This window comes from Bubalus bubalis, chromosome 10 (assembly GCF_019923935.1).
Source record: "Bubalus bubalis isolate 160015118507 breed Murrah chromosome 10, NDDB_SH_1, whole genome shotgun sequence".
Classification (NCBI taxonomy): domain Eukaryota; kingdom Metazoa; phylum Chordata; class Mammalia; order Artiodactyla; family Bovidae; genus Bubalus; species Bubalus bubalis.
In genome coordinates, this window is record NC_059166.1 from 92,680,364 (window position 1) to 92,692,393 (window position 12,030).

Below are 12,030 nucleotides of genomic sequence, written 5' to 3' on the forward strand. Positions count from 1 at the left end.
CGCAAGGCGAGGACCAGACCCCAGAAGCAGCATCCTTGGAAATAGTTCTTCGATGTCTAATTAAAAAGCGAGATGTCAAAAAGGCGCATTAAACCCGTATACCTGAGTCGCTTTCTAAATAAGGCTACTTTGCGTTACAAGATATTCAGGGTCTTCACAACTGGCTTTCAGATTTTTAAATTCTCTATCAGTTAAACAGATCATTTTAAAAATCAATGAATTAATTCACTAAAAGAACAAGTTTTATGCTAACCTCTTTAACATGTTCTAGATAAAATGATTGGAGAAGGAAATGGCAACCCACTCCAGTGTTCTTGCCTGGAGAATCCCATGGACAGAGAAGCCTGGTGGGCTGCAGTCCATGGGGTCACAGAGTCGGACACGACTGAAGCGACTTAGTAGCAGTAGTAGTAGATAAAATGATATAGGTAATAATGTTAGGATAAACGCTAATAGATATATATCAGTTCAAAAATTAATACCTGACATATATTTGGGCGATATATATTAATCTCTTATAACTGAAACATTCAAGGAAACGTGAATACAAGTGTGTCCATTTCAGAAATTAATTCTACTAGCGTTCTTGCCTGGAGAATCCCAGGGACGGCGGGGCCTGATGGGCTGCCGTCTATGGGGTCGCACAGAGTCAGACACAACTGAAGCGACTTAGCAGCAGCAGCAGCACTTCAGTTGTAGAACAAAAGTACTTTTTAAGAGATCATGTGCAGTCCAACACTTTTTAGGGAATTGGTTAGAAAAAAAAAATGATTGAAGCTGAGCCTTCATTGTACCTTCCCCAGCAAAAATTATGGAAATGTTGACGTTTTGAAATTATTCATTTTTCCCCCTCCCAGGCCTTCTCCCTCATTCCAAAATGCAGAGCACAGGGAACCATGTTCAATATCCTATAATAAATCATAACAAAAAAGAATATGAAAAGAAAAAGTTTGTGTTCTACTTTGCTCTCCATCTTGTAGGAGGCACTGACAAAGATAAAGGAAAAGTGTTTCACAGTCTGAATATTTAAATTACATTGTTTAAGATGCCCCTGTGCAGCCCTTTTCTGAACATTGTAGTCCATCTGCTTTGGGCAGCTTTCAGCAAGGACACCAGAAGTTACAGAAAGGGAATGCCTTACCAAAGCATTCAGACCCTGTATGCTCTACTGTGCAGTTAAAATGGGGACAGATAAGCTCTTTCTGGAATCCTTAGATCCATAGAAAGGGCTTTCTAGAGAGAACATTGGAAGTCCAAAAGCAGACTTGATGAACAAAAACTGAGAATAATATACAAGATGGGGAAAAGTAGAGCAGTTTCTATTGTCCATTATCAAAGTAGTAATTGCTAAAATATGTTGTGGGATCAGTTTGAGCAGGGGCTGGTGATAATGGAAAGAAAGGGGAGAGGGTTTCCAATGACACAAAAGCAAAACAGAAGCATGGTTAACTCTGCTTGAGGCTTTAGATTACTTGGTCCTTTGAAGTGGGAGAGATTTTCAGGGAGGGTGGAGTTTCACAGGTAGCATTGCTGTTTTCCCGTGTAAGGGGTCTGCTATGAATGCAGTCATCATAATTAGAGTTTTCATAAAAATGTGAGGAAGGTACTGCAAACCTCAGTAGCTCCTTAAAGCAGAGTTGCCCTTATTGGAAGTTTCTATAGAGTCGATTTTTTTGTTGCTGTTGAAATACTGATCAATGATGCTTACCTTGCAGAGTTCGTGTGCAGATTAAAGGAGACAGCATCTGTGAAGATGCTTTATGAAAGGATAGCCTTATATGCAAATGGGACTCTTCTCCAGTCTCTCTGATTCTTGTCTTTAAAATAGGCCTTTTCTCACCTCTAATGTTTCCATCCCCACTAGCTCCTGATGAGTGTACAAATTAGGATCAAAAAGATTAAGATCTTGTTTCCAAAAGAAATATGTACCCCAGTGTTCACTGCAGCACTAGTTACAATAGCCAGGACATGGAAGCAACCTAAATGTCCATCAACTGTTGAATGGGTGAAGACGTGGTACATATAATATACAATGGAATACAGTAATGAAAAGGAACAAAATAACAGTAATAAAAAGGAAGAAAATAATGTCATTTGCCACAACATGGATGTGACTAAAGATTGTAATACTAAGTGAAGTAAGTTGGGATGAGAATAACAAATTTGGTATGTTATCACATGTTTGTGGAATCTAGAAAAATGGTACAGATGAACCTAGGGCAGGAATAGAGACACAGACTTAGAGAACAGAACTTATGGACACAGTGGTGGAAGGAGAAGTGAAGTGAAGTGAAGTGAAGCTCAGTCACATCCGACTCTTTGCGACCCCATGGACTGTACTGGAATGGGTAGCCTTTCCCTTCTTCAGGGGATCTTCCTAACCCAGGGATCAAACCCAGGTCTCCCGCATCACAGGTGGATTCTTTCCCAGCTGAGCCACAAGGGAAGCCCAAGAACACTGGAGTGGGTAGCCTATCCCTTCTCTAGCGGATTAGGATTCCCGACCCAGGAATCGGACTGGGGTCTCCTGCACTGCAGGCGGATTCTTTACCAACTGAGGTATCAGGGAAGGAGAGAGTGGGACAAATTGAGAGAGTAACATTGACATACATACACTCACGTGTAAAACAGATAGCTAGTGGTGGAAGGAGAGGGCGAGACGAATTGAGAGACTAGCAGGGACACACACACACTCCCATGTGTAAAACAGATAGCTCGTGGGAAGCGGCTGTGGAGCATAGGGCTCAGGTCAGTGCTCTGTGATGACCTAGGGAGTGGAATGGACGGTGGGAGGGGGGGTCACAGAGGGAGGGTGTATATCTGTATATATAACTGATTTACTTTGTTGTATCAGAAACTAACACAGCACTGAAAAGCAACTGTACTTCAATAATAAAAATTTTTAAATAATGAAATGTAAAACAAGACAGCCAGCCACTCCTTCAGGCTTGGCTCATTCTCTCAAGGGCCCTGACTACCAACCAGGTCCCCCTCTTCCTCCTTCTCCAGCCCCAACATCCTCACTGTTGTCCTCAGTATTTATATAATCAGCAAGTCATTTATATCATCAGGAAAGCTATTTGTCCTTATCAGTCTTTTTCAAATTTCATCAAAAATCCTCTCCTCGGTGCCTACTCTCGACTCCTTTGTAGTTTTTCACAGTTCATCATAAGCAGGACTCAAATTTTCTCTTTGGAAACTCTATACTTCCAAACTCTTCCTCTCCTTTAAAAGAAATCCTTTTCTGACCAATCGTGAGCTGCCCTTTCAGCATCCTTTCTTTCCTTAACTCACAGCACTTTGTCACCATGCTGCAAGTCTGGCCATCAGCAGGGTGGCTCTGGTGTCTTGCCATCATGGTCTCTCCGATTTTTGCCTGCCCATCCCACAACTTCTGGGTGTCCTATCTGCCTGTGTTCAGAAGGTGCTCCCCTTTCCTGTGGCCTCCAAAGGACTTGTGTTTGTATAGTCGAGCTCTGATCATGTCAGCCCTCTGGGCCAGTTCACTGCCCAGGGTGGTGTCTTCCCTAGGGGATGGTGGGCCTCTTTCCCAGGATCTGAATGAAAAGGGACTATGCACCAGTCATCTTGATGCCCTCTGGCTCCTGCAGTGTTCAGTAATGGTAAACACATGGTGCCTACTGTCTGCATTCACTAGAGGCCTCCCATGGGCCTGCTGCTGAGCACAGGTGCTCACTCAGTCCTCCAACGTGCCCGTGAGAATCCCTGGTGACAGAGTGAGGCCTGGAATCCAGATCAGTTCAGCTTTGAAGTCTTTGAGCTTATTGTGGGAGTTTCCTTTGACAAGGAGATCAGAAACCTTCCTTAGATCCTACCCTCAGATCCTGTCCTCCCACCCAGTGGAATAAATAAAGGTCACACAGACGAAGGCAGCCACATCTAGTGCTAACCGTCAGGTGTCCCAGACTCCCAGCCTTGGGAAGAACAGGGCTCTATTCCCCCTTGTTAACGCTGTCCCCACCTACTGCACAGCATCCTGTCTGGTCATCAATACATGCTTTTGAATGAATGATACAGGAGACAAATTGAAAGTAATAAGCTCATCACGTGAGCCCAAGCTTACAAGCCTCCATTGCATTCCATTGTTTTCAGGATAAAGTCTGTGAAATTGAACCTGGCTAAAAGGCCCAGTGTGACCTGGGCGGTCAGACCTCACTGTCATCCCCTGCTCCCCCTCTCCAACTCACCCTCCAGCCAAGAGCATCCTCTGGGTGGTCCCACTGTTCCTTCTGGCCAGACACAGGTGCACCCATACCTTGCTTCACCTGGCTCATCTCTAGTCACCTTCAAAGCTCAGTGCAGAAGAAAGCATCCTCCAGGAAGCCTTTGCTGATGCACCCCCAGCCCTAAGTGTGTCTGTTCCCCATATTCTTCTCTCAGAGCACAGATTCAACTGCAGGACTCACTCTAACAGCCAATAACAGCCAATGGCTGTTCTCACCAAAAGGTTGGAAGTTAGTAGTACACTTGGGGGACTTGTTTACCTCCATGTGGGACATGAAAGATAAGCTTCTCAGCAAAGGCCTCCCAAGGAAAGGTACGTTCTAGAGAGAGACAAAGGCAGTGGGCTCCCTATCGGCTTTCTGGTTGAGTCTGAGAGGCACCATTTCTGCATATCCTAGCGGTTCGATTCCTGAAGATGGGTTTGCTCTCCATTTAAGATCTTGCCCTTTGCCTGTGGGTTGTTGACCTCTTACCTGTCCCTGGGAGGCTCGCTTCTAGATCTGGAGGATGCCTGCTTCTGCTCAGGGACCCCGGCTTGCGGGGCGGGCTCAGCGCCCTTGGTCCTGTCTGTCTGTGCAACGGGGGCAGCCTGGTCCTGGGCGGAGGCCGCGGCGCTGCTCAGCGGGGTCTGCGACCTCGAGCGCTCTTGGAGCCGGGCTTTCTTCTCTCTAGGCGCCTCGGAACCCGCCCCTGTAGCCGTGTCGCTGAGCGTTCCGTCCTGACTGGGCTGCTGAGGGCCGCTGCCGAAGAACCACGCCCCTGACTTGGTTAAGATTTCCTGTTGCTTTCGACACAAATTGCATACCCACATAACCTGTTTGAAGAAGAGAGAACAGTGTAAATTTTCTGTGCTGTGGAAATAAATTTATTTTCATCACACTAAAATATCTCTTAAGGCAAAACAGAATGGTTGTCATCTTTACGTTGATCCTTGAGCAGTTCTTATGAAAATGACCCCTGAACCAGTTTATGAATGCCTGCAGCATGACCCATTGGAAACCATAGACTTATGGTAACCAGAACAGAGCCTTTCTTAGCATTCATAATCTATGATTCTGAGTTTCCTATTACTATGTATTCATCACATTTTGAATGACTGACTCTGAAGTTTCATTTAAAATATATTCGTAAAAATGGTCTAAGCAAGGTAGTTGATTGATTAGAAAAATGTTGTAGGGAACCATGGAATTAATATTTATGTACATACGCCTCAGTGTGTCAAAGGATTTAGAAGCTATCTGTCTTCTCAAGAACCATCCATTATTAAAATCAATATTATAAGATATTCAGGAGGAATTAACAAACAATGAAAGATAGTCGCTAAAGAAAGGACAGGCTATATATGTTCTCTAGTTTACTAGTAATCAACTAAGCTCAGCTTTAAGAGCTATTTTGGAATCATCACTGGGAAACACATCCGCTGATAAATTATGAAATGTATCACCACTTAAAATCTATATAGCTGCTCTCTTCTTGGGCACACTTAGTGAAGTGAAGGTAATAATGAGGACAATGGTGTTCATAGAAATAATGAATAATAATACAACAGCCAAGCCTGCCTCACTTACTCTTCTCAGAATGCACTTCAGTTTTTTCTTTGTATTTCAGACACAGTACCTCTAGGAAGGCTAATCACCTACCTCTAGGTGCCGATTTCCACTAATAAGACTAAGTCAACAATCACCCAAATATATTGCTTAAGGATGAATAAATCCTAGATACATCAAGTGAGAAGCAATGTAAGAGTCAAAGAAGCAGTGTTTAGTTGGTAAAAAGAAGAAAATAGAATACTGAAAACATATGAGGAAAATTATCACTTGTTACTGTTCGTAAGACTAAAGCTAAAGTGATAATAAGGAAATGAGAATAAAAGTAATACATTTTAAAAAGAAAAATATTGCAGATGAACTGTTGAGAACTCCTTCTTTCCAACCAAGAAAATTCAAATGAATTAATAATATGGGGAAAACTAAGATGTAGCAAATGTATTTGCTATAATATGTTTAAGATTTATGACACTTAACTCAGCCCTCTATATTTCCTTGGGTCTTAAAACAAAGAAAATTTGGTCCACAAAATCATTTAATTATAACATCTGCACAGTGTATTACATCATGGACTTCCCATCTACTGAAATGTCAGACAAGATGAGCAATATGCTGTGTATGCCTATAGCAAAATAAAGGATCTATGGAGTGGATCTTCAATTTAACATGCTTGCCAAATATGGCTATACTTTGCACAGCATACGTCCATCTCTTTGATGTAGTAAATAAGGTCCCTCAAGTTCTGACTGATTGAACATGGAGGTATCAGTGATAACGTCGTGAGGATGATGCCCTACAACCAGGACTTCCATCAACAGTGACACCATGTCTCCTCTGCCCAGACCCTGGATGAGGACGGTGACACCCTTCCTCTTTGGCTGCCTCATTGGTTGCTAAGACAGAGAAGAGAAAGTCTGAATTTATAGAGTTCTAGGACATTGATATGAAATTTTGACTATTTCACAGTAACTAAGTAGATATTAAAATTGTATTGATTACACTCATAATTTGCGAAGTATTACTTAGCACCAAGTTAGTTTCTTTCCTACAAAAACATTAAGGTGTACTTAGGATAAATATACCTTTCCTTTAAAACTATACAGAACACAGCAAAATTTACAATTATTACACAAGTTCCAAAATGAAATTAAGCTGAGTAAACAGGCAGAAAAAGAGCACACATCTGCATATTTCTTATAAAATTGTTATCACAGTTTTATTTGATTGTTTCATGATTTTAAGTATTATAAAAATGGACTAATAAAAAGTAATTGTCAGATTTGGACAAGTTCCAAATTTTGAATATGTGCAGAACTGCTGTAGGATTAATAAAGGCAAACAGAATGTGCTTTTTATTCAGTTCAGTTCAGTCACTCGGTCATGTCCAACTCTTTGCGACCCCATGGACTACAGCCCACCAGGCTTCCCTGTACATCACCAAATCCAAGAGCTTGCACAAACACATATCCATGGAATCGGTGATGCCATCCAACCATCTCATTCTCTGTTGTCCCCTTATCTTGCTGCCTTCAATTTTTCCCAGCATCAGGGTCTTTTCCAATGAGTCAGTTTTTCACATCAGGTGGCCAAAGTATTGGAGCTTCAACTTCAGCATCAGTCCTTCCAATAAATATTCAGGGTTGATTTCCTTTAGGTTGGACTGGATGGGTTTCCTTGCAGTCCAAGGGACTCTCGAGTCTTCTCCAACACCACAGTTCAAAAGCACCAATCCTTTGGTGCTCAGCTTTCTTTATGGTCCAGCTCTCACATCCATACATGACTACTGGAAAAACCATAGCTTTGACTAGACAGACCTTTGTTGGCAAAGTAATGTCTCTGCTTTTTAATAGGCTATCTAGGTCAGTCACAGCTTTTTCTTCCAAGGAGCAAGCATTTTTTAATTTCATGGCTGCAATCACCGTCTGCAGTGATTTTGGAGCCCAAGAAAATAGTCTGTCACTGTTTCCATTGTTTCCCCATCTATTTGCCATGAATTGATGGGACCAGATACCATGATCTTTGTTTTCTGAATGTTGAGTTTTAAGCCAATGTTTCCATTCTCCTTTTTCACTTTCATCAAGAGGCTCTTTAGTTCTTTGCTTTCTACCATAAAAGTTGTGTCATCTGCATATATGAGGTTATTGATACTTCTCCCGGCAATCTTGATTCCAACTTGTGCTTCATCCAGCCTGTCATTTTGCATGATATACTTTTCATAGAAGTTAAATAAGTAGGGTGACAATATACAGTCATGATGTACTTCTTTTCCAATTTTGAAGCAGTCCATTTTTCCATGTCCAGTTCTAACTGTTCCTTCTTGACCTGCATACAAATTTCTCAGAAGGCAGGAAAGGTGGTCTGATATTTCCATCTCTTGAAGAATTTTCCACAGTTTGTTGTGATCCACACAAAGGCTTTGGCATAGTCAATAGAGAAGAAGTAGATGTTTTTCTGGAACTCTCTTGCTTTATCTATGATCCAACAGATGTTGGCAATTTGATCTCTGTTTCCTCTGCCTTTTCTAAATTCAGCTTGAACATCTGGAGGTTCTCTATTCACATACTGTTGAAGTCAATTAAATTTTACAATTCACTTAATTTTATTTTTAATTTATTTAAAAAGTTACAGTTAATGGTTAGTAGAAGCAGCTACTTCAGCATTTTGTAATATTATTTATTCATTTAAATCTGTGATGTTTGTCAAATTTTAACAGTTAGGAAAGCTCTTGTTTAATTCCAAATTTTCCTACATCTTATTTATTTGTGTACCACAGTATTTTTTATATTTGTATTTAAAAATTAATTAAAAATAAAATATTAGTCCTATTTTTCAACACAGTTCATATCAAACATTGCAGACATGTATAAAAATAACCAGTTAGTTGCTAATAAGCAATGCAGTTATTTGTGCTTAAAGATTCTGTTTTTGAATTGATTGTTAATTATTATGCTTGCTTGTAACTGTAGAAAAGTCCACAAGTGGGTTGGGGATCCTTTCTTAACTGATTTTTTTTCAAAGAAGAGAAGACATATGTATATATAGGTGCATATATATATATATATATGCATGTCTACTGGTATATTTACCTAACTATATTCATAATACATGTTTAAAAGTAGAATGGTGTACAGTGATCATTTAGTGCCATTTATTGATGATTTTATTACTTTTGTTCATTTCAGTTGTACTAATGTTTCTACATACCCACTAGTATATTAACTGCCCCAGCCTTTTGTGTATTTATCAATTGAATTAGTAGCATTTTCTTACCCATTTAATAACTATTTGATAGAGTTTTCAAATTGTTACTTGTCATATCAACTATTTTTTTGTTACAAAGATGACTTTTCATTTTACATTGTCTAATCTGTTGTGCTTTTCCTTAATGATTCTTCTGTTGCTTCTAATTTAGCACCAAACATTCTGTGACAAATATTCACTTTTGTTTTCATTGACTATTTATATGATTTAATACGTTACAACTTAATTCTTGATCCCTCAAAATTTATCTTGATATGTGACAAGAGACAAGGATCTAAAGTGGTTGTCTTGCCCTCATAGCTAACAATCTTGACATGATGTACTGGATAATCTTTCATCTCATCACTGAACTTGAAAGAAGCATGCGGTCTCTAAACAGCCCAGGTTCTCACCTCAAATCCACCCCTTGTTTGCTGTTTACTCCAGCCCCTTTCATAGCCTCCATAACTCATCAGTAAACTTGGGGTCCTGGCAGTTCCTAACTCACTGAGACATTTTGGGAATTAATGGCATAATCCATCTAAATCACTCGGCACAGAGCCTGACAGACAGTAAAAGCTTACCAGGGACTGATCACCGTGGTAATGTCTAATTATGACTAACAACTAATCATTACCATCATCATCACCTCGTTAATCATATGTGTAAAATTTGGGGGGGGGCGCTCTGTAGCATACAAAGCCAGCAAGAAACTTGTATTTTGTTCCTACAAAGAAACAGACAGATGAACCCGTGCACTTATTAATCCAGCCACATCTGTTAAATTATGACGCACAGCCCTCCGTCTTGATTGCTTCCACGTGGGCTGCCTGATGGCGTGTCTCTCACTGCTCCTGTTTGTGTAACTATATGTGTGGGTCATGGCACTTCAAAAGGAGTGGTGAACACTGAATGTGACGATCCACCTTCCTGCTCCGCTACTGAGGAAGTTACATCATCTCTCTATACTTCAGTTTACTCATTCATAAAATAGGGAAATAATGATAGTGATGCTTTCATAGACTATATGTTAGGATTTAGTCAGTGAGAGAATATATACAACCTTGTTTAGCTCATGGAAAGCATTCAATACATATGAATGATTAACAGCAAACAAAAACTCACTGAAGACGACTTTAGTTAAAGGTAAGAAGTCTTTTTTGTTTTCTGTAAAAAGTGCCATACTCTGGACATATTTCTGATTTAAACAAGTGTTTCTGTAATGCACTATTTTTTTTTCTAGGCCATGGGCATACAGCAGTGAACAAAATGACATATGGAGTTCATATTCCAGTGAAGAAGACAGACAAAAACAAAAAATGATAGTAAATAGATGAGGAATGCTGGGTAGTGAGAAGTGCAATAGAAAAAAATGAAAAAGAACAGGCATTCTGTGTGGTGGTGGACAGGGTTGGTTTATCTTCATACTAGCTGTTGGGAACATTTCACTGAGAGAGGGTATTGAAAAAGTCCAGCTGTAACAATAGCAAGTGAAGACGATTTTGAGGAGATATAAACCTTTTGATTTCAAGGCAGTGAAGGTGGAGCCCTGTAGTAGGTTCACCAAGCAACTAGGGTCAGACTGAGTGGATCTTTGGGAGTCATGGCAAAGACTGACTTTCATGATGAGAGTAACGGAAACTCTTGGAAGGTTTTGAGCAGAGAAGTGACCTAATGTGTTATGTTTTAATAGGATCCTTCTAGCTACTGTGTCGGAGAAGGCAATGGCACCCCACTCCAGTACTCTTGCCTGGAAAATCCCATGGGCAGACGAGCCTGGTAGGCTGCAGTCCATGGGGTCGCTAAGAGTTGGACACGACTGAGTGACTTCACTTTGACTTTTCACTTTCCTGCATTGGAGAAGGAAATGGCAACCCACTGCAGTGTTCTTGCCTAGAGAATCCCAGGGACGGGGGAGCCTGGTGGGCTGCCGTCTATGGGGTCACACAGAGTCGGACACGACTAAAGTAACTTAGCTTAGCTTAGCTACTGTGTTGGGGACAAAATGCAGAGACTCAGCTGAAAATCTTTTTGAATTGAATTCTAACACAGTAAGTTCCCTACATAAGTGTGAGTTCTATTCAAAGAGCTTGTTCATAAGTCCAGTCTGTAAGTTCAATAAAGTTAGCCCAGCTAACACAGTGGGTTATACATAAATGTACTATAACAGGTTTGTAATACTTTTCACACAAATAATACATAAAAACACAAAAAATAAAGAAAGCATTTTAATTTTACAGTGCAGTAACCTTGAAAAGTAGTACTGCATAGCAGCTGGCATATAGGGGCTGGCATCACGTGAACAGGCCAGAGGACTTACTGACGAGGAGAGGGCGTGGGAGACGGTGGAGCTGAAGGCTCATCAGCAATAGCAGAAGGAGGGCAAGCTGCAATTTCACTCATGCCTGGTGCTGGTTGGACACACGTTCACATCTTTGAAATGTTGCAACTTGAATGTTGCAACATTTGTTAAACATATGTTGGGGGTTTACTATCCTGCTGTTTGGGTTCATTTTTGCTATACATGTTTCTTAAGCCCTGTAGGTTATCTTTTTCTGTCATTTTGTTGGTGGTGAATCTCTTCTCATATACAGCACAAGACTGAATTGTATTTATTTGTATAATTTTTGTGTTTTAGTAGCATCTAGAAATGCACAGTCCTTATTTTAGAAGTCCCAAATCATACTCCTTTCCTGGCATTCAGTAAGTTTATTGACATTTAATAAATTGTGGCAATTATTATCGCTATAATCTTAATTTAAGGAGCAGAATCACATCTGTTGTTTTCAGGGACAGTATTGAGGACCTCTGTATGAGAATTCACAGGTTCAAATTTATAATTTTTCATGACATGCACGTGTGCGTGCTCAGTCGCTTCAATCGTGTCTGACTCTTTGTGACCCTATGGACCATATATAGCCCACTAGGCTCCTCTGTCCATGGGTTGCCATGCCCCCTCCCCCCCACCCCCCTGCCCAGGAGAATCTTGCCAACTCAG

At 40.7% G+C, this 12,030-nt stretch overlaps 1 protein-coding gene across 47 annotated transcripts in view; it reads right to left on the reverse strand.

Moving 5' to 3' along the window:
- RIMS1 (regulating synaptic membrane exocytosis 1) overlaps positions 1-12,030 on the reverse strand; it is a 596,845-nt gene that overhangs the window by 244,540 nt on the left and 340,275 nt on the right. For all 47 annotated transcript variants that reach the window (XM_044924533.2, XM_044924534.2, XM_044924532.2 and 44 more), the window contains one exon: positions 4,719-5,059. In XM_044924533.2, the coding sequence (XP_044780468.2) occupies positions 4,719-5,059 (341 nt within the window). The remainder of the gene's footprint in view (positions 1-4,718; positions 5,060-12,030) is intronic.